The sequence below is a fragment of the Esox lucius genome, chromosome 3 (assembly GCF_011004845.1).
Source record: "Esox lucius isolate fEsoLuc1 chromosome 3, fEsoLuc1.pri, whole genome shotgun sequence".
Taxonomy (NCBI): Eukaryota; Metazoa; Chordata; class Actinopteri; order Esociformes; family Esocidae; genus Esox; species Esox lucius.
The window spans coordinates 27,718,871-27,742,271 of record NC_047571.1 but is presented as its reverse complement, the minus strand read 5'-3'; the positions used below and the strand labels follow the sequence as shown (position 1 = coordinate 27,742,271).

The window sequence follows — 23,401 nt, the reverse complement described above, 5'->3', positions numbered from 1 at the left end:
TACAATGTCCACGCGAGAAAACGTTAAGCACAAGCCCCAAAAGGCCACAAAAGTGCATTGAACTTCAGTTGGAAGTCACTGGTAGAAGGGGCAATGGTTTGGGAGCCGGGGAGGACCTCTGCTGTACAGTATCTCCGCCTCACCTCAGTAATCTTCATGATGAACTATTAGCGGAGGGCACTCTGTACCTCTGGAGTAGATATCCCAGACATTCACACGCACTCATTTTTCACTGACGCACACTCATCCAATCTTTGTGGGGACTTGAGACCTAAACTTACCCTACCCTCACCTCAGTAATAACATTTATGCCTGTACTTAACCTAGCCCCAGACTGGTAATGCCTAAACCACTAAAACTGAAGGTTGTTTAAATCCAACACCTAACCTTGCAGAGATCCCCACATGTGTACACACACACACACACACACACACACACACACACACACACACACACACACACACACACACACACACACACACACACACACACACACACACACACACACACACACACACACACACACACACACACACACACACACACACACACACACACACACACACACACACACCTAAGTGTCGGTACCTGTTGGAAAGACACCACTCCCCTCCCCAACCCATCTATGCCAGAGAAGCCCAGTGCTCCGATCGGAAAAACAATACAATGTTACCAAACACTGACATGATAGTCAATTTAAAAATTAAAAAACACTGGTTGAGTGTCAGAGGCATGTGTTGTGATCACTAGTCTTGTACACAAGTACTCAATATATTTCAGACCACAGGGACACATTTGGGCCTTTAAGGGAATGCTTGAAACCAAACTCTTGAAGCTGTGCGATAAAATCTATTTTCCTAGATACCCGATCAATAGCTTTGGATTTGCTTGCCTATTCTGTCATGATCTAGTTTGCCAATGATCCTAAACGATCGGGAAAAACGAACGTGCAAATACCCAAATGTAAAACCTGTTGAACCTCTCCTAACACCCATTTGATCGACGCTCCTTAACCGCCAAAACACCCGCAAAACTCGGGTTCATGTTTTTGGAACAGAGCATGCAACGCTTGTTTCAAACATAAGCCTGCATGCTAAGTAGCAGTGAAAAAGCCTCCACTTATTTAAACCGGTGGAGAACATCTAAGAATGTGTGTATTTCTATAATGTGCCTAGTGTTAACATTATTTAATGACAGTTTTTAACATCTGACATCGATTCCCATTTATTTTCAAGCATTCCCCTTTCAGATTGTCTTCTCTGATACAGGCTTGGGTTCATTGTAGCATTGGGTTCATTCTACAGAGAAAAACTAGAAACTCCTAAGGCCACAACATGATTTCTGTCTTTCCTTCAGAGACATTTCCTGTTTGACAGGCCCTGTAGAAAAAGGCTGACCCAACAGTCCCTCCTCCCACCCCATCCTCTCTCTGTCACCTCCAGACCATAGCGCCCCGAGGAGGCGTGGCCTGTAAGCTTATGGGAGTGGGGAGGGTGGGGGGGGGGGGGGGTTGGTTGGGTGTAGAGGGGAGCCCTCCTTTCATCTAGGTTCTGGTCCATATCGGCTTTCCTTTGGTCCCCGTCTTAGACAAAGCATCCCCGGCCAAGTCGCTCGCGTCCTTCTTTAACGCTCTGTCTGCAAATGGGGCGGGGCTAGCGCCGCAGCAGGTAGACCACCAACTCGTAGGTGGACATCATGATGGCAGTGTTGGGGATCTGGCGGACCAGATGGGTGGTGAGGCCGCGGTACAGGGCACGGTATCCCTCCTCCTTGGGCACCGTCACCAACGTCTGGAAGAAAGAACGGTACTTGTTGCCCTCCTCCCGTAGCCGCGTGCGGATCACCTCTGCGTAGGAAGAGGGGGGGGGGGGGGGGGGACGACACAGACATTCATTTAGAACCTGGACGCAACTGTATGGAAATTCCACACACTGGGATATTCCTGTAGCGGAACAAGGAATTCATTCCAATCACGTATTTTCTGTTTTCGTAGACTCGGAGGGCCACCCGTTACGTACCGTGGGGGTACGCGATGGAGGTGGCACACGTCTTGGAGGTGGCGGCGGCCAGCATCATGCCCACAAAGTCCGAGGCGTCTTTCACCGCCTCGTCCTCGTCCTGGTCCATGCTGGCCTGGGCCTTGGACTCCAACAGCTTTCGCTTGATGCTCTCGTAGATGACGAAGTGGATGACGGTCTCGGAGATGCCCGCATAGGAAGCGGACATGCCCCGGTAGAAGCCGCGCCAGCCTTCCGCCTGGTAAACCTTCCGCACGCACTCAAATGCATTCATGCGGCGCTCGCCACGATTCCTGTGGTTAAAAAAAAAGGTTCAATATTATATATATATATATATAATATCTGGAAAAGGGTCATGATCATATAGCATACATTTCACTAGTAAATTTAATAGGCATGGCATGGGTCTACTACTATGTAACACCTTAGGTACTATATTCTCTAAAACAACAAATTTAGGAAACCAATCAAATATGAAACAGCTGTGGAATAAAATAGAAGCTTAAGGAATTAGTCTGCCGCCTCGCCTGCAGCATGCTGGGAGAATCCCGGACCCAGATTCCCCCGCTCACGGCTCACCTGGAATCTAGCTGCAACCGGGTCTTTATCAGCCAAATGGGATTGGTGGCCGTGATAGCAGTGAACCCTGGGAAAAAGAGTTCAGAGGTTCAGACGGAGGGAGTGACATTGAGTGAAGGACTCAGCCTATCATAGGACAGAGATGCTCTAAATAAAGGCTAACAGCGGGAGGGGAGTGGGGGGGTGTATTTCACAAAGCACCACCAATGAATTAGCCAGCTAACAACTCTATTTTCTGGATGATAAAGAAAGAAAAACTTGAATGATATTTTCGACATGCTTGTCGTAGTAACCCAACCCAAAGACATTCAACTTCAGCGGGCTTTATGAACTAGAAAAGTAAAGCGTTAGAACAGACTGCTGGCTAATCTATTAATCCTGCGTTTGTGAAATACAACCCTGTTGAACTCTAAACAAAACTACTTTCCTTCTCATCTGTCCAGTATGTGAAAGCATTGTTGACATCTTTAAGATGGGTTCATGGGCCGTGTATGAGCCGTTTTATACATACAACCAGCAATCTTATAAAACAAGTCATTATGGCAGGGTTGTCCGGTTTCAGGCCATATATCATGTAAAGGAATGAACCTGATTAACTTTGTTTGATGCAGACTGTTTGTCCCATTCAGGAATTTTATGGACAGGCTAATTTTCTCAACGTTTCATCACAGCACCGGCACAAACTCAGCTTAAAGATGTAGTTCACATAGTTAACATTCTTTATAATCAAATTAAGAAATTAATTTAATATACGAGCAATATATATTACAAAAATATTGCCTATGATGAACTACTCATAAATACTATTGCTGAGTGTTTGTAAACAATATGGTCCTTAATCATATAAACCGAATGGCACTACAGAATTATACGACTACAGCATGGTGTTATGCTCGTTAAGCCCTCTCAATTTACTCAGATTAAAAGTGGCTGATAAAAGCTCTGTAAAAGTGTTAATTAATGTCGATTTTAATTGTATTTGAACAACAGTAGCACGTTTCCAGATGTGGAAAGATTAGCACTGGAGTAGGTCTGCTACATCTGAACAGCAAGTCACTGTGCAATGAAGTCATGATGTGAGCCTCAGCTGAAGGCCTCATTGGCTGCCACGCACCCAATAACGAAGAAACAAAATGGAGCCTAGCTCTCTTGAATTATTCATTGGGACCAAGGCGGAATAACTGGAAGTGAATACTTCTAAGTGAATGATTTTACATAGGAATTTCCCAAAGGGAACGAGGCGTGAATATAAAAGGATGAAGGAATGCCATCCTCCAAACATATCCTTCTATTTCTTTGCACCGACATTGGTTTTAATTAGTTTTCAGTCTTCAGGGGATCAGTGACTTTCCTAACAATGCATTGAGTCAGTGTGTTAATTTAAAAAAAGGGCAGTTAAGTCACACACACGACATGTTATGTAATGCGGCTGTAGATGCGTTAAGGTGCAGCGTAATGCTGGTGTAACGGTGCACATATGAGAGATGGCGGTACAATCTGGCAAATCACGTGCCCTGCAGCGACGTGGTCGAGGTGGCACGTCTCCGAACAAGAACACAGTTCTAACATGGCCACCGGAAAATGAACAGAAACACACGTGCGTCGCTACGTCGCGCCAGGAGCTTAAGACGGATTACGTTGTCTTCTCTAAACAAGAAAACCGGGGTGTGGGCAGGGGGCGTTGACCTAGGGCTTCAGCCGTGTCACTGGACACAGTCATAAGGCAACTGGGTGAACAGGATGACAAAAATCTGTTGAGGAAGAATTAAAGAAGAGGAGGAAGAAGAGAGAGCATCTATGGCGTGTACTCACAGAGTAGGGGCAAAGCTACTCCGCCTCACAGCTGCAGCTAGAAGCCTGCAGATATGGGGGGTGGAGGCGGCTGGGGCTCCCCCCTCACGCAGGGGTGAAAGCTACAGTAAAGCCCTAAAATAGACACAGGCTTTTCTGTACCACAGTCACACACAGGCAGCAGTCAACCCACCCACCCACCCACCCACCCACAAACTCTGTTTATTTCAGTAGATGGAAGAGGAAACCAACCAGGCTTTCCCTGTATTCATCAACAGGTAAAACAGGAAGTTTATCATCTCTCTTGACCCTCCCCCCCAACTCTTTTTTTCCTTTAAATATTTAAACAGGTAAGATTCCCTTAATACTTCCCACATTTCTACTCACCCTTTTGTTTTAAACCAACGGCTTTAGTGGGACAGGAGAAAAAGGGGTCACAACCCATTTCTCCCCCTCACTCAAACCCTCCAAACCCATTTGACATTTCCCGACCCACACCTGTTTAAAATGCAAAAGGAGGTCTGGGTTTTTTTCTCTGCCTTACGTTCTGTCAGGATGTCTTTCTTGGAAAGAAGAAGTAAAGGAAATACACGTCTGATGTAAACAGAACATCAAGGACAGAACTAAGAAACGTGTCAGGCACACAAGAAGAAAAACATTATAATATTATAAGTAAATATCTTGTAAATTATGTTCTCGGCTAATGCTAAAAAGTGCCAATCCTTAAATCCTTGTGCATCGTTGTATCATTTACACTTTTATGGATTCTATATATTTGCAACAGGCTCCAATAAATTCTCTAAACAAAGTTGACAGTCAACTCTGAAGTAGTAATGATGAAAAATGGGCATGAAATGCATAGAGGGGTGAAATGCTAACCTTGTTAAGTCAATAAATGACAGATTCTTCATTTACCTCGGGTAGTTGAAAAGTAATGTTTTAAAAAACTAGGATGTATTGTTTTTTTTCCCTATCTGACAATGTCACGTGTGAGAGGAGCCTGATGTCACCAAAACAAAACAAACAGAGCATGTTAACGAAGTGTCAGTGATTTTTATTATAGGCCCCTAAAATTCCATCTAAGCCAAGTCACAGCAGGCGTGAGGCTGAACGCAGGGCCCTAATTAAGAGGCCACGCCTACAGTATCATGCTGCACACAGAAGGGCACATCTCATCCTCGAGGCGGTCAGAGTCACCTGTGGTTACGCCGATTTCAAGACGGGGTTCTATAACGCGTGGCGATCCGCGCTCGTGACCAACATTAACTACAGCGGCGGCGCCCTCTTCCAACATGAGTTTGGCCTACATTTGCGAGCCTACGTGCATTACATGTAGGACTCGATCTTAACTCTTATAGACAAACGAGGTTGGGGGGGGGGGGGGGGGGGGGGGATTCATGACAGACCTGATTACAGGCCAGTTCTGGGTACAATTATGAAAATACCAAAAATGTAAGCTAGTAAACGCAGTGTTTCGGCAAGTCGTAAATTTAACTGAATTAGATGACATTTGCTGACTAAGTGTCACGGGCCCATCTCATTTCTATGGTGTCACTGAGCGAGACGGTTCATGAGTCAAATCGTCCTGGGAGTGTTATAACAGGATAGGGATTTTCCAGCGTGGAACTAGATTGAGACCTATAGTCTATGTACAGTGTACTGACATGAGCCTGATACATGTAGGGCGCTGAGAGAAAAGAAAAAAAACAGAGCAAAGTAGGGAGTCCTAATATATATATATATATATATATTTTTTTTTTTTTTTTTTTATCGGTCAAATAAAAGTAACCAAAATAATAACACTAAAATTTCTAAATGACAAGGTTAGCATTTCCCTTCATATGCTAAGGAAAAGTCAAAGTGTGCGCGCGCACAGGCGCGCGGTGTATAGGTGTAATGGTAACAGGTCGGTAAAGGGGAAGGGGTAGGAGGCAGTATGTCAACACTGTGCAATCACAATAGAAGTCAAAGCAGATACAAGCGCTGCAAACCGGCTAGCTGTGACCTAACACTAGCATCAACATAATCAATAGCATTAGCATTAGCACATGGTCATACCAGTGAAAGGAAACGGGGTGCTACCTGAGGCGTCCGCCCAACAACGTCCGGCCGGTGTGTAGCCGCGGAGCGAGGAGACCTCCTGCACTGAGGCCCCTGACATGTTAGCGCCCTGGGGCCGTGACTACACACACAGTACAGAGAGCGCGTGAAGGGCCAGACTCACTGTTTAGCAACAAAACTGGCACGTTAACACCATTCAGGCGGCCCCCGAGGGGCCTCAAAAGAGAGGACAGGTGAAGGACAACGGGGAGGGGGGTTACTAAAGGGTAAGTAGGAAGGAAAGCACAACCCAAACTTTAAGGATGTTGTTTGTTTCTTTTCTTATAATTGCTGATGCAGCCAGCTAGCTAGTAGTAAGTGTTGTAGTGTCAAGCTTTAGTGGGCGGGGTTGAGCCTGTGTTCAACGAGTCAGAAAGCTCTTAAGAAAGAGCCGTCTGATGTAAGTACAGGAAGTTAGTAGAAAATACAACAGACAAAATTGTCACCTGTGTGCTATTATTTATGTTTTACAATTTTTCATAGTAATGGGCATTAAGATTTCATTATAATCCCCTTTAGCTGTTCTTCCTGGGGGCCTAATACATTTAACTGAAATCCTACAATACTGAAGGCCAGAATAACCCTTGACCACTTCATTTATATATGTACTGGGGGGGGGTTCATTTTCTCTATCCTGAAAGTCTTCAATTGTGCTTTCGGGGGAAAAAAACACCTGTGGATGATATATAAAACACTCACACAGGAAGCTGGAAATCACCCACAACAACGTTCCCCATACAGTGACAATAACTGCTGGTCACAGCTGGATATAGGCTAGAGCAATGTTCATAAAACATAAAATTACCATCTACAAATGAAACAGAATTCCAAATAAATCTACATTACAATACTATAAGGAAATAAAACTTTTAATTTAATCAAAAACTACAGATTGAATCTTCAAATAAATACTGAGCAATATTTCCATTTTACCTTTTTCGGGTTTTTAAGTAATCCATCGACAGAAAATGAGCAGCTGGAAATAAAAATTAGTCTAAAACAAGTCGACTTTGAAAACAACAACCAGTATAAAACTGCCTGACACACAGGCTACAGAGCGCAGGGGGGGTTCGAGGAACTGATGTTACCTGCTAGGCCCGCAGAAACCATGTGGACCTGCGTGGAGTCAGGCTCAAACACACCGTTCAGCTTCTCCTTGGCCGTGGAGTAGGCTGCAAAGTAGATGGCCCTGTCAAAACAGACGAGACTGGAGATGAGCGAACAACACAGCGACGCATTACATAAACCCATCCTTACATTGGGCCGTGAATGACCAACAGGTCGGCATCTCATTGGACTCAGAAATAATGGACTCCGGTTGAAATGAACCACTTCCTCCATCATCAGGTATATTCATCCAGCTAGTCTCAGGGTGTCCATTGTCAAGCAAACAAAACGTGGATATGAATAAATGCGCCATTAGGAGTGTTCCCGCCTAGTACATTAGTCTGTGTCAACTAATTTCGGCCCAAATTACAGGCGCTGCTTTAGCTGGAGATTAATCTCCCTGGCAACTCCTACTCTCTGTACTCTGCTCATCACAGGATTACCCAAGTCAACATTGACGCCGCGGAGAAGTAAAACCAATGACCCGCCTACGCTCTGCTCCGTTGCGTTGCCCCGCCCTCAGCGGGTAATTGTGTGTTTGTGAGAGATTAAGATTGTGTACATTGTGTATGTAGCAAGTGTGTACGTGCACGTGTGTGAGTGTGTGTGTGTCTGCATTACTACCACGTTTGTGTGTTTTTTTATGTAACGGCCAATCTCAGCGACGATAACACGGACTGATATGAAGTGTGCGAGTCGGAGAACAGCCAACCGCCCAGCCAACCATCCGGCTTTAAAGGACCACAAGAGACTCCAGTCTGGCTGTACTCAACACCTCCCCGCCGAGGCCACGGGGGGGGGATACCAACGAGCCAGTACCTTTCCACAGCCATCCCCAGGCTCACAGCAGCACTGGCACAACCCTTTCTCTGTCTGCCCAGAGCTTGTCCTCTGCTGCCTCCCCATAGGTGAAGCCTGGCGGGGGCTGGTGGCCCAGAGCCTGGGTTACTCGGCTCCGTCCCAGTGTAGCATACAGGGGAGTACTGAAGAACAGTTTCTAGCAATGAAGGATCATTGATTATTCCCTTCTCACATGGCAGCACTGAACAGCCGGGTGCGATCAGGTCAGTCGCTCTCCATTCCCTCTCAACCTCCCTAGAAATGTGTCTTTATCTCTTTGTTAAATGTCAAACCTTTTCATTAAATAAAAGACAATTGTAATTTTGTTAGCTCATTAAGTATTTATTGACCCAGTGAGCATCTCACTTTTAAAGTTCTTGTTTGATTATCTCGTACTCCAATAACGTTCCAACAAATCACAAATTGGAGGGGACGTGAGGCTTGCATCTCAAATAGACAGTTAAAAAAAATTAAATAAATGTATGACGCAATTCTGCAGAGAAGAATGAGCAGGCCAATCAAATGTCTAGAGAAAGAGGAGCAGGCCAATCAAATGTCTAGAGAAAGAGGAGCAGGCCAATCGGTTTACTTACATGATTATGTTACAGGACTGAAATACCCCCCCACCATTGTGCTGTTAGGGTACGCCCACACCCTTAAAACACAGACGCTGCTTTGGCAAATACTTACAACTTTTTGGAAGGAAATCGATTTCACTCAAAGTTCCAACTCATGTTTCATAGAAATCTGTAAACATTGGTTAATGAATTTAAATGCGTCAGACTTCAATTGCCTAACGGCTTTCCAAACAAACATCCCCCTCTACACCCCCCACCACCACCTCTCCCCGTTGCTTCTCCTTCCCTCCCCTGCAGCGACAGCCTAGGCTCGTGTTCAGGTTAGCCCCCCCCCCCCCCCCCGTGTCAAGGCAGACTTTACGTAACATCACCGTAGCTACCCAGCATGTTACGAGTGAGCAAGCCACCGCACCCACACACGTTTGTATGGCTATCCTCATGGGGACCAGAAAATAGACACCGCATGCTCCCTTTCCCTTATCTTAACCCTAAACCTAACCATAACCTTAAAAAAGTAACATTTATGCCTAAACTTTACCTAGATGTAATGCCTAACCTTAACCAACAACACACAGAGACACAAAGAGGGCAAAGCAAATGAGAGGGAGAGAGATTGGCAGAAATGGAGAGAGAAAGTGAGAGAAAGATTTTCTGCATAGAGGTCAAGAGACGTGGAGACAGAACGACACAAGGAAAAATCCGAAGAAGATAAACTCTGACAGGGGATCCATGTTATGCAGCGGAGGAGGGCTACAGAACCAAACAGAGCGTTTTACTGGCGTTGCCGTATTGTGATGCGACGGCAGCTACTATCAGTCACACGACCGCAGTGGACAGACAGTACTATACCAACGGAGACTTTAACAGAGACTGGACCAGGTCAGTGGACAGACAGTACTCTGCCTTTAATAAACAGAGACTGGACCAGGTCAGTGGACAGACAGTACTCTGCTTTTAATAAACAGAGACTGGACCAGGTCAGTGGACGGACAGTACTCTGCCTTTAATAAACAGAGACTGGACCAGGTCAGTGGACGGACAGTACTCTGCCTTTAATAAACAGAGACTGGACCAGGTCAGTGGACGGACAGTACTCTGCCTTTAATAAACAGAGACTGGACCAGGTCAGTGGACGGACAGTACTCTGCCTTTAATAAACAGAGACTGGACCAGGTCAGTGGACGGACAGTACTCTGCCTTTAATAAACAGAGACTGGACCAGGTCAGTGGACGGACAGTACTCTGCCTTTAATAAACAGAGACTGGACCAGGTCAGTGGACGGACAGTACTCTGCCTTTAATAAACAGAGACTGGACCAGGTCAGTGGACGGACAGTACTCTGCCTTTAATAAACAGAGACTGGACCAGGTCAGTGGACGGACAGTACTCTGCCTTTAATAAACAGAGACTGGACCAGGTCAGTGGACGGACAGTACTCTGCCTTTAATAAACAGAGACTGGACCAGGAGGCTACGGTTTCATAACAGCTCAGACTAAAGAACAGCCTGGTTTGCAGCGGGCTTCTACCACGAGGGAGTAGAAAGGATGCCCCCAGAGGACATGGGGGGTGAGGACAGGGAGGGAGTGGAATTTTACTGGACAGGAATCAACAGAAACTGATGGTGGGTTCTAGAATGAGGAAATCAAACACAACCACTTAAAGATGTGGTAATTATGTAAAGTCAAGTGAAATCATGTGGTTATAAGAAGGGGATTTTGAGGTAACGCACTCACCAAGGTACAATATCCCAAAACTAAAATGTTCAGAATTCTCTCTAATGTTTCCTAGGTAAATATGTACATGGTGAATGTCATTAACATCTACTCACTAGAAAAACCTTTGATGAGGTAGCTATCAATCAATCAAATTCATTTTATAAAACCCTTTATCAGCAGTTTACACAACATGTTGTACAGATGCCCTGTCTTGAAACCCAAAAGAGCAAGCAACAAGAGTTTGCATAGTGGCTATAAAAAAAAAAAAAAAAAAAACACAATTAGGGTCCAATCTTAGGAAGAAACCTAGAGAGGAACCAGACTCTGAGGGGTTATTATTATTATTATTACTACTACATTAATTTTGAACCGGAAGTAAGGTCTCACCTGGAAGGAGCCACGCCCACCAGGTTCGGCCCCAGACCTCTGAAGAGTGAGCGGGGTCCCTCCTTCTCTAGTATCAACCTGCAGAGGGAGAGAGGTGAGTGACTTTGGTTAGCATCGTGTTAACTCCAGTGCGGATCCCTGATATGCTGAAACACACAAGGATGGACATCAAAACACTCCTCCATTACTGGACGGGTGCCAGCGTGAATAATCCGTATCCCAACCCCAGCACATTGAATGTTGACTAAAATGTACTTAGTGACTAATAAAGTAATAAACACACAGCATTATGGTTGATTTCCCAATACTGCGCGTTATCAGCAAACAAACAGTAGGTACCAAAAAGAAAACAGATCAATATAACCAGTGCTGCGGTCGATTTGAAGATGTATCTTTGGCATTTGTGTTTCGGGGATGGGACTTCCCAGAGTTTCAAAATGAGAAAATAAATGTACTACAGTGGAATATACTTAATAAATGGCATTAAGGGTAATTGGATATGTGACAGTAACTTGCCACAACATAATTATAATTTCAGCAAGGTCAGCCAGCTAAGGTTGGGCAACTTGCCCGGTTATCCTGCCATCCAGTTAGCCTCAGATAAGATAGCATACACACAACACAGAAAGCCAGACGATCAAGGATTCTTCAAAAGGAGGAACAATGGCTACTCAATCACCACCTCTTCGCATCTTTGGAAAAGGAGCCCACATTTCAAGTACATTTTTTTTTTTAAATAAATACAAATTTAAAAGTAAGAATAAAAGATGGAGCAAGGAGACAGCCAATGGCTTAAATGTAAAGGATTAACAGCTCTAGATTAAACAATTAAACTGTGAATGGACTCCTAGTAGAATTGTAGTCTTCACTGACAGAGGCAGTCACAGAACTCCCCTCACAAAGAACTACACTGTTCTAAATGGGGTTTGGCCTGCGCTGCGTTTCCTAGTGACCCAGTTGTGCATGTTGTTCCTTCTCCCAGGGCTGCACAGTGTTAGGTATCAGCGAGTCCTTCCCCAGGGCAGAAGCGCAGTTTGACTGAGAAGCAAGCCCAAGAACACTGCAACCAGTCAGTAATCCAGTGGACAGAGTATGGAGGGAAACTGAGGGAAAACAAGGTTTCACTTGTGAAATCATTTTTTGAAATAAAAAACATTATTTGAATGTAATCGTAAAAGGGCTAAATGAGGTTCAGCATAATAAATTAACTAATTGACCATAGCTCAGCTGGGCGATGAATTGACAGGTGAACCACAGCCAGGCGTTGAACTGAGAGAATTATGACAATAATGCTAAATGATACATTTCTAACCTTTTTAAGATATTAACCTTAAAAATACTGCTAATTTAAATGTTGTCGCTATCAAGTCATTAATAGTCACTCATCTTTGAAAAACCTGACAGTATTTCATTTCAGAATACATTTCACATGTCTTTTTTTGGGTCATCAATAATGCAATTACAGTAAGAATATACAAAAGCCATGCCAGCACTGCATGTTCCCCTTACTATGGCAGTCGAGTATCTGGTTCTGGTTCCTGGAAAATGCAGTAGAGAGAATGCTTGAGGTATAACAGCTTTACCAATGAAGGACATACATTTGCTTTGCCTCTGTCCACTGACATTCAATATATGTATTTTCACATTTACAAGATTTTCTCATCCAGAACTTACACAAGCAAATACATTTAAGCTGCTTGCTCAAGGGCACAACAGACCGTTCACCTAGTCAGATATGCATTTGAACCAGTGTTTCTACTCCAACCCCAGACCACATTACAGTAAGATTCCTACGTCCTCTCTGCATCTCAGCCTCTATGCCGGTCTAGTCAGTGGTGGTCAGCAGGAAATCCAATGGCACTTCTAGCGTTGACGTTTTTGTGGAAAATATTATATTATATTAATCTGTTAAACTAGTCCTGTAACATTCAAAGGAGATCTAAGGTCACAGAAGATGGACCAAATATACAGAGCTGTCCCTCACCCTGTAAAGAGTTCAGTTGCATGGAATAAAATAAAAAGACAGAGGGGGAAAGCAGTTCTCCACAAGCCTTACATGGCCGCCCACCAGAAAACCCAAACAGGTTCCACTCCAAATCAATGCCCCCTGGTCTTCTCCTATGTTTACACGTGAGCGAGAAGCAGAGTCAAGTATGCTACAGAACAACCCGTACCTATATGATAAGGGACCCCACTTCCGTATTCACAACAAGAAAAGCTAGACCTCTGTTCAGCATGGGCAGTAAACAAACCATGTCTTCAGGAATAATCTGGAATAACCACAAGGTGGTTCGGTTTAAGGAAAACAGTAGTCCCACTCCGTTTGGATTTTCGTTGAAGAGATACAATGCGTTAACAAGCTGGAATATCTGCTCTGGATGAGTTTGTTTGATGGTTTGCGTTAGGTTAGCCAACGTTGTCCATTTAAAACCGCTTGTAGTTAGCATGTGCATTTTCTCAGCATTCTGGTAAGTGACACCCATTGTGATATGGTAAAAAATATGTTTGTGCTCAGGAAATACCGTAAACCCTAGGGTAGGATGACGGCTAACTACCTACACTCTATCCCTGACATGAAGTTGACAGACAAAAAAATTGGTTTTACCAGAAATAATGTCAATAGGCATTCCTGCAAAGGAATCAATGTGTGGAAGAACCATCCTGGCGCAATCAAAATGCTGAAAAAGAGACTTCCCAGACCAAAGGTACAGTATGACTTAGACATAACATCCTAGCGTGACAGACAACCTGGGAATAGAAAACGCTCATTCATCATCTGAGACAAGCGGAATTAGGTATCAAAGGGCAGATGAGATACTGTAAATGACCACAACAATGAAGCGTGGCGAGATAAACTTCCCAAGTCGCCGGGAATTTATCCCAAGGCCGGGGAATATACTGTCATATACTGTCAAGAACCGGACATCAAGTAAACGCTGACCCCAATCTTACAGAGTACCCACAGTCTATACATTTCAGTTAGTCATTCATGAACCGGCCCAGGCCCGAACATTCACATGATCCCTTATCGATCACATGGCGACTACTGGGTCGGTGACTTACTTGAGGCAGTGAAGGGGCCCCGGGGGAGCCATTCGGGCCACACCAGCCCCGTTGACAGTGCTGAGCTGCACCTCAGAGACGTAAAAGGTGACATGAGAGGACTGCAGTCTGGTCTTCACCACCTCCAGCGGACAGGTCAAAATAGCACCCACTGTGCCCCCACATCTAGACGGAGAGAAGACAGGCAGGTCAGACTACATTTATGACCACAATTGCAGCGTAAGCACTTCATGTGGTGCTGCAATATAGTAGTAACAACCAAACATATAGGCTTTCAGTCTGCTGCTTGTGCTTTTCAAACTTTTGAAGATGTATTTTCATTATTATGGCATTAAATCTCAGAAGTTTTAAAAGGTGAACTCTGATGTCTTTGAAGGGGGGGGGGGGGGGGGGGGGTTATCAACAATGCTGTTGAGAAGCGGGACAACACCCACCAACAACAAATGGGTCAGGTTCAACAGTGACACGCACCTGGAGGAAAACAAAGCACGCAAATAATTACAGACGCTGATCACATGAACCCTTGGCAACCCACCACCCGGGTGACTCTGAACTAAACCAAGTCGTTTGTGACCGGGCGCAAACTAAGGTGGTGGCCCTGCCTTCTACTTGCCACGCTTTTTCCGTGGTTGGTCTGACCTCCCCGATCCAAGTGGATTCCCATTTGCGCAGGGCGACCTCCGCATTTGTTAGGTTGCAACAGACCGACGCGGCTCCACTTTCAAACAACACATCAACAGCATACCATTCAACAGCAGGACGCTCAGAGAGGCCATTATCGGCGTTGCTCAGCCGGCGGAGCACGGCTATGGCCACACTCCAGGGTGGTGCGCTGGACCTCCACGCAGGGCCAGCGGGTCAAAGCATGAACATGCGTGCACACCCTGTAGCAAGTCACTCTGGACCGCAGCGTCTGGAAAATCGCGGCAACGCCCAAAAAAAACGGTCACCTGTAGGTCAGGTTAAAGTAAGTGAGAGGCGAATGCATGGTGTCAGTGTCTGCCATTGATGGCTGCATATTCTTTCGCTGCAGCCTTCCTTGCAGTCAGACTATATTCAGTGCTCCCTTTCAAAAAGTTGACCCACATAGCGGGAGGTGCGACCTTCGGCCCAGATTCCAGGGCCGTACCACACTGACAGTGGGAGTGTGTGCATGTGTACACAAGTGCCATGAGGACATACACACAGGCTCTGGGGCCTGTTTTAGAGAGAAGGGGATTAGCCATCATTATTTCCGTCCCGAAACAGAAACTTTGTCAAGACTTGTGTCCAGAACTTGAGTTTTCAAAAGCTCAACAAATAGGATAAAAGAAACATTTTAATATACTGTCGAATTTGGTTTCACAAGCTAGGCCTTACTCATTGTGGTTTTGTAAAAATTGGAAACAGCCTGAAAGAAATGGACGTTCATAGACTACAAGAACAAGATAACAAGGGGAAAGAACGCTTAAAGGGAGAAAAATGTTTACACAGCAATGAAATCTATCATCATCTTGCCTCTCTGATGAATATGGGGGGGGGGGGGGCTGAAATTGAAAACAGGCATTTAGTGTTATCCTAAAACGGGATGGGCAACTACAGTCCTCCTGTCAAACCTCACATCATATTTTCACCCAATTCCTAGTCCACAGAGCCAACTGAACTGCATAATAAACTGAAGCTCATGATTAGTCCCTGGCATCAGTCAGGTTGTGTGTAGCCCAGTGGTTAATGCCAGGGTTGTCCGTTCAAATCCAGCAGGGGCCAGTATGCAAAAGTAAAACAAAGATTACTATCAGTTGCTCAGGATAAGTATCTCGTAAATGACTTACAATGTATCAAATGTAATCAGGCTCCTGAAGACTTGAGTTGTCCATTACAAAGACAATGTTTTGGTTGTCCCATGAAAAGACGACCTCAAACTACAATGAGAAGAGCTCTAATTGGTTGCATTTTAATACTGTGTGACTGTGATCGTCCAACCTACATTTACCTGGAGCAGTCAGACATTGATTCCACACTCAGAACAAGTCAATTCTGTGACCCACAGACAAGAGCCCTTTAACCCTTTGAATTTACCACCATTATCAGCAGACGTGAATATCTAAAAGCTCAAACATGCCTTCAGTATTACAGTGAGACCCAGATGACGGCATACACTGTAGCTATACGAAGAAATACATTAAATAAAGGCTCTTAAATAAAATCTATACAATTGGTTCCTCGACAGTTTTAAGACAACGAACTCCTAAAAGACCCTTCGGGAAATGTTCGTTTTAGACTGACAGGGGTACCAAAAAGGCATACTCATGTTGCTATGACAAAGTTGCAACTGAGATTCGTATGGACTGCAAGCCCGCAATCTGCCAATTTTGTGTTATTAACGTTTTTGAGGCATGAAAATGCAACAAAAATTAGCGTCATCAAATGTCATCATGTTATTCTTTGATACATCTCTAGCCAGGTTTCTCTCGACGACGTTTGTACTGTAGCCGGACTACGTGCAGTAGCTAGTTACGTGTTAAACGTGGAGTTCACAATCCTCAGTTAGCGAGCAGTATCAACGGTCGCTCTTTGCTCCAGGACAACAAAGGCTGTCGTCACTGTCATGGACATTTCATTCAATCATCTGTCCGACGGCAAACCACGACCCCCCCCCCCCCCCCACCCCATACGTGAGTGTGATGCATATAATTAACTTGTTGTCGGTCGAATCTAGTAATATCGTGCGCGATAAACAATTGGGGAGAGCCATGTAGAGTAACAGTAGTAGCTTACTTTGATGCCGCAGGACAAGAATTAATTAGCTGGCTCGCTATTGAGCATAGCACGGGTAGTGCAGCTGCTGCTACTCATGTAACATCCAGGCGCGACAGGGAAAACGGCTTGTTTCGCAAAGATTGCTAGAGAAAGTGACTAAGCAGTCAGGAAATGTCATGTCGGCTAAATAGCAAGCTAACGTTATTTGTACGTAACAATTAATACTCACCCTCCAGCAAACAAATGAACCAAGGTATCCCTTTGACTCATTCTTGATCATTCTCCGAACCAGCACACTATTTGGACTGCGTCAAGGAGGAAGACGGGTGTTGGACCGCGACCAGTAGACCGCCCAGATGTCGAAAACTATATGCGTACGTCGATATTTTAGCGACGTCAATTATAAATCAGTACAGCGGCTACAAATGTGATTCAGACCGCCGTATCTAGACGGCCGTCTAAACCTTAGTCAACTAATCGAAGCCTTTCTCAGTTTGAGCTATCATATTTTAATATATAGGCCTTATTTTAATTCGCTGGTCGTTATACTAGAAAATATAAGGAATTTAAAAGAATGTCTTAATGTATTCTAGGTTCTATCAATCGGTATTTGCTACAATCATCCTCGCTTCCATTTCTTATCTGGTCACTGTCTGCTGTAGAACGAGGATAGGTCATAGTATTTACTAGAATAGGCTGCAAAACAGAGCCTGCGATTGGCCAGTTTACTTAAGTACGTCACTTTGTCTCCGCCCGATCACGCATCTTTCACATGATCATTCAGGGACAGTTAGACTTACAGGTTGCCTATAAATAACTAATTAAAGTATTTTATAACAGGATACTTTATCAGGATATGGCGGGTAGTCTTATCTGACTATTTAAAATGCTTTGCTGATAAATCGATGAATATCATGTTCTTTTCAAGAACGCGTAAGTTGTTAACTCATATTCCCCTTGCCTATCGCATATTGACAAAAATTACATGTCAAAATGTTTGGTTCGTGTAGACATTGTATTTTCGGTTTTTACGCAATTAATTTGCTTTATTGAATTTAATGCAATTAAATAAAATTAGTTGACTAACTAATAAAGATAAAGATAACACTTATATTGCACATATTACATGTACAATAAATCTGGTGAATATATCGGGAAACATTGATGCCCGGAACCGGAAACAGAGACTTATTGCGCTGTAGTGGACTTACTGCAGACTGGCAATGTTGAAGTATTACGGTCCCTGTCAGAGCAACCAGATCTGCTGAGAAAGGTTGGAACATAATTACCATTAACATAATTAATGGTAACTGATGTTGGCTGATTTAACAGGGATTAATTTATCTTTTTGTTTTTCAATTGAACAACTGGAAAAGTTGAAATCATATGCGTGAAGGCAAACTTTATTAACAATGTCTTTGTAGACTAAAACAAGATTGGCACACTGAAAGCCTATGAGTGTGTTCCGATCCCATAACAAAGAAAATAGTTATTACATATGGCCTTTTGCAGAGTCCTCAAGATAATTCAAAGAAGACCTGCCTGATCAGGTTTGCAATGTATTAGAATAAAAAGGATAAAAAGAAAGGAAGCATATACAGTAGTTCACATGGAAACCAATTTCTTCAAGGTCAGGCATTATGAAATAAAAATAACAAATTGACTGCCTTTTATTAAAATTATTTATTAAAAGCAGTTTTACCTAACTCTGAAGACTAACCGGTCGTGAGTTTGTTTGATAACTGCTGATTTTCCTTTTTATTATTGAGGTGAGATAGTTTGGAGGTTTTTGCGTTACAGCCTTATATACACCGATCAGCCATAACATTATGACCAATGACAGGTGAAGTGAATAACACTGATAATCTCATTATCATGGCACCTGTCAGTGGGTGGGATATATTAGGCAGCAAGTGATGATTCTGCCCTCAAAGTTGATCTGTTAGAAGCAGGAAGAATGTGCAAGCGTAAGGATCTGAGCGACTTTGACAAGGGCCAAATTGTGATGGCTGGATGATTGAGTCACAGCATCTCCAAAACTGCAGGACTTGTGGGGTGTTCCCGGTCTGCAGTGGTCAGTACCTATAACAAGTGGTCCAAGGAAGGACAAGCAGTGAACCAGCGACAGGTTCTTGGGTGGCCAAGGCTCATTGATGCACGTGAGGAGCGAAGGCTGGCCTGTGTGGTCCGATCCAACAGACAAGCTGCTGTAGCTCCAATTGCTGAAAAAGTAAATGCCGGTACTGATAGAAAGGTGTCAGGACACAGAGTGCATCGCAGTTTGTTGCGTATGGGGCTGTGTAGCCGCTTTGGGCAATGTTCTGCTGGGAAACCTTGGGTCCCGCCATTCATGTGGATGTTACTTTGACACACCACCTACCTAAGCATTGTTGCAGGCCATGTGCACCCTTTCATGCTGTACAAACAAGACCGACCCATGGAGGCCCTACCTCGCAACTTACAGGACATAAAGGATCTGCTGCTAACGTCTTGGTGCCAGATACCACAGCTCACCTTCAGAGGTTGAGTGAGGTCCATGCCTCGATGGGTCAGGGCAGTTTTGGCGGCAAAAGGGAGACGCAATATTAGGCAGGTGGTCATAATGTAATAACTGATTGGTGTACAAACATTAACCAATGTCTGGATGTCAGGGAGTCCCAGTTAACTGAAGTGTATAAAAGACAATGATATGTGTGAATGTTTGCACAAGTAATATAACGCAAAGCTGCATGATAGACTCCATCTAGAGGTTTCAGTTCAGATTTTGAGGCATGCATATATAGCAGGTTAACCCTATCTAGTACTGACATGAAAGTTGACTGTACAATTTCATTTCTATGCTGAAAAAGGCAGACACAACCTGGTTCCATAACAGAAAACAATTCTCAACCTCTTCACCAACTCAGTAGTGTGTTTTGGAAGGCAGATTTTCATCTAACCAAATCCCAACAAGGCAAAGATCCATGAGGCTGGGCTTTCCTGGGGCATTTGAAGAAATGTACTTATATTTAGTCATTTCAACAGTGTTTTTGACTGCACTGTACCTTTATAACCAGCAGCCTGCTCCCTTTGTTGTTATCGATGGCATTGGACACTGCGATAGCCTTACGTGACAGTTGAACCCGGTACATCACCGGCGACCACGGTAAAAGACATGGATGAGGAGTTGAGGGTTGCCTTTGAAAGAGATGCCAAAAGGCATCACCAGACTGGCACAGTACTAAACTGTTGTTGGAACACAGCACTTATTCATGCAAGAGAGGTTCTTGGCGCTAGTACACATGTAGCTAGAGGCGTCACGGTTCCAAAGTTCCTCACCTAGGTTACTGTGCTGACAAACGCAGAGTGAATTAATTACGTTTTCACTGAAGTTATATACTAATGGCATTTGAATCACGGGACCAGAGCAATGGGATTACGCTGCCATTGAAAACCTGTACTAGTGCACTGCTGTTATCGCTGCATGAAATCCAGAGTATAGTCTGAAGGATGTAGAAACAAAAGAACATGGCTGTATTTGGCTGTGTATGTGGAGTAGCATGTGTGTGTGTGTACGCACCCATGCCTTAACAAAGGCAGCCCCATTTTTATATTTGTCTCATATTTTCAACAATCCTGTTAGGCCTGAAAAGGATCTCCTGTGAGAAGACCACATCAAGCTCTGCTGTCCAGTCATTTACGACTCCAATTAAGATTGCATTAGAAATCAGAAAATAGTGATAAAAGGAACATGCCACTTTGGTAATGAAGGGTGGTTATCTTTTCCCTAACAAAGGAAGTGTCCTCCCAAAGGCAGGAAGGCAAGCATGTCTGCCTATCGATCTGTTTGTTTGCTGTATGCGGCCCAACCAATGGTTTGAGGGTATGGATTCTCGATTGCCTGTAAGGTGTGGTGATATTAAATGCTTGCCAGAACCTGTCTGTGTGTTGATGCAGTGCACAATAGATATGAATGTTTGAACCTCAGTATTGAGAAGTCATATTTAACGTCAGCTAACTGTGAAGAAACATAGTAACGGAGACAGACACTTTGCATTGATTCATGTATGGCATGCAGTGGACAAATGTATGTGACCTCTCTCGCCAATTTATGGTTTTTTCACTTTATTAATGCTATGGATGTAGAGATGTTTAATGTTATAAATATAATATTTTATAAACTATGGCAATACTAGCATGTTGATATTAGTCTCATGAAAAAATCTCAACAGTGTCTGACTTAGGGTTAGGCTAAATATATCACTTTTTTTTTACTTTTAACCTTTCGAGTTAATGGCTCACCAGATATTTGTGTATTTATTTAACATTTTGAATGATGATAACCTGCATGCTGTTGACATTTTTATGCTAGAAATTAGTAGCAGTGTCAGGTCCTGGAACCAGAAACTGGTACACGGCATGTTGCAGAACTATCCCTCCATTGACCGATTTTTGCTTAAACTCTTCTCTGATTTAAAGACACTGAAGGAGACTGCCACAGTGGGCGTGGATATGCCACAGTGGGATTGGCTTTTGTGAGTGCGCTGTGTGCGAAAACATCACTTGTGGATGAACCTAGAATAAAACAATATGAAGCTACGCCCATTGCGGGCAAGATGCCTGTGGGCAAGATGCGTTCACTAAACACAGAGTCACGTTATCAACAGCCTTTCAAACAGTAATAAAAATACTTTTAAAAAAATTATAATGTCAATGAATATCTTGTCGGTTAAAGGTCATTTTGCCTCAGGGTTAGCTGTTTTCTATTTATACTTACTGTCAATATTCTTGTTAGCCCATTCTTTTCACACGTGAACATGAATGCCGGGAACATTATCAATATTTGAGTCCAAAGGGGAGAAAAGACGAGAATAGGACTTACAGGCTTTGCAGGAATTAGATCTAACTGCTGATTTTGGAACCTGACCACTGGAGTTAAACTCAGCACACCAGCACTACATATGAAGCAGTGGCTTGGATCTCTGTCTGTATGGAATAGACTGTACACGTTTGAGCTACCTTTTGGAAACTCTTGTCTATGACCACAATTAAAGATTATTGCTCAATTTTTTTTTTGTTGCTATTTCAAGCCCGACAGACACATCATGATCAGACTTGTGCACTTTCAATAGACTTCAAAAGCTGAGATAATTGAGATGTCACTGTGCCAACCAACAAAGTGTTATCAGCCTATAACAAATGCATAAGATGATTATTTATCATATTCAAATAGTCCTTTTTGGGCAGCGCTGAAGGTGCCATCATTCAAACAGTATATATTCTAATGTATCTTAAAAGGAAAGTAATCTAAAAGTACTTAAAAGTAGAAGGTTTAGATGGGTAACTACCACACACCCACTGACTGAGAGCTACCATGTTAGTAACAGGGAAAAATATATGGCACATACATATTTCTTTACAACTCAGTTATTACAGAGGCTACGCACAATAGACAACTGTTAGACAACTAACCATGAAGAACAATATACACACACAATCACGCAACTCCATGCCCAGGACACCCAGGTCGGAGAGTGTTCAAGAGGCAGGTTTATGATACCCGTAGACTTTTAGTCAACAGTGAGCAATAGGTTGTTGCCCAATGCCAAGTTCCAAAGTTACTGTTCTTGTGTATATATGAGAAAATGTAGATGCTGTGCCAAGAGCCTTTGGCAGGGAATTTGCAACTCTAGGTGTGAAACATATTTGGATAATTTGGGAACAGGTCTCAACTATAAACAATGGTAGGCATTGTTCTTGACAGGTGACAAGCTTGGGCCTGCTTGATGATATTGGTTTCCTTACTCTGTAGGCTGTCCCTGCACAGGTTTTGACTGCAATCTATGTTGAATCCAATAACATACACAAAGCCTTATATCCGTGACTTTCTTTTATTGGGGACGAACATTAAAAAAGGACACCTCTACCACAAATACACAAGAAAGAGATTTAACCCAGAATCTCTGAAGGAGGGAACAAGTTAAAACAGATGGGAACACATGCTCTTAACGCCTGCTAAATCTAAAGTAATTCTTTAATTTGGCCTTTCAAGCCCAGTGAGGGCTTAAGTCAGTCTGGAAAGCCTGTCTAAAGAAAAGCTCATTGTTGTTGTTGAAAGCAATCCCTTCCGGTCTTGTTCACCAAATGTCACTTAGAGGCTGCAGTTTCTCTGAGATTTGAACAACAGTTTACTATTGGAAGTTTAGATATAAAGGATCCAAAATCTAATAATACAACCCTGTTTCCAAAAGAGTTGGGACGCTGTGTAAAATGTCAATAAAAACCGAATGCAGTGATGTGCAAATCATTTAAACCCTGTATTCAATAGGAAATAGTACAAAGACAACATCAGATGTTGAAACTGGGACATTTTATTGTTCCTTGAAAGATATATGCCCACAGCAACATGTTTCAGAAAAGTTGGGACAGAGACAACGAAAGACTGGAAAAGTTGTGTAATGCTGAAAAATGAAACCTGGTGGAACATCACACAACTAACTTGG

The 23,401-nt window shown here is 43.5% G+C and overlaps 1 protein-coding gene across 1 annotated transcript; it reads right to left on the bottom strand.

Annotated features, from left to right (window-relative positions):
• Window positions 1-503: 503 nt before the first annotated feature.
• Window positions 504-17,585, bottom strand: slc25a36a (solute carrier family 25 member 36a). Its single transcript, XM_013133308.4, has 7 exons — window positions 17,149-17,585; window positions 14,181-14,345; window positions 11,118-11,195; window positions 7,577-7,677; window positions 2,598-2,664; window positions 2,019-2,311; window positions 504-1,846 (listed from the first exon to the last, which is right to left on the bottom strand). The coding sequence occupies exons 1-7, from the start codon at window positions 17,187-17,189 to the stop codon at window positions 1,653-1,655; spliced, it is 939 nt and encodes a 312-aa protein (XP_012988762.2). The 5' UTR covers window positions 17,190-17,585; the 3' UTR covers window positions 504-1,652.
• Between the last annotated feature and the right edge of the window lie 5,816 nt (window positions 17,586-23,401).

Bases quoted from the DNA above. Each gene is read 5' to 3' on its own strand.
- slc25a36a (XM_013133308.4), bottom strand. From the start codon at position 17,189: ATGAGTCAAAGGGATACCTTGGTTCATTTGTTTGCTGGAGG. The intron at 11,196-14,180 runs GTAAGTCACCGA...CTCCCTCTGCAG, and splicing joins GGGCCCCTTCACTGCCTCAA to GTTGATACTAGAGAAGGAGG. The intron at 2,665-7,576 runs GTAACATCAGTT...TCTTTTTCCCAG, and splicing joins GGTTTCTGCGGGCCTAGCAG to GGTTCACTGCTATCACGGCC.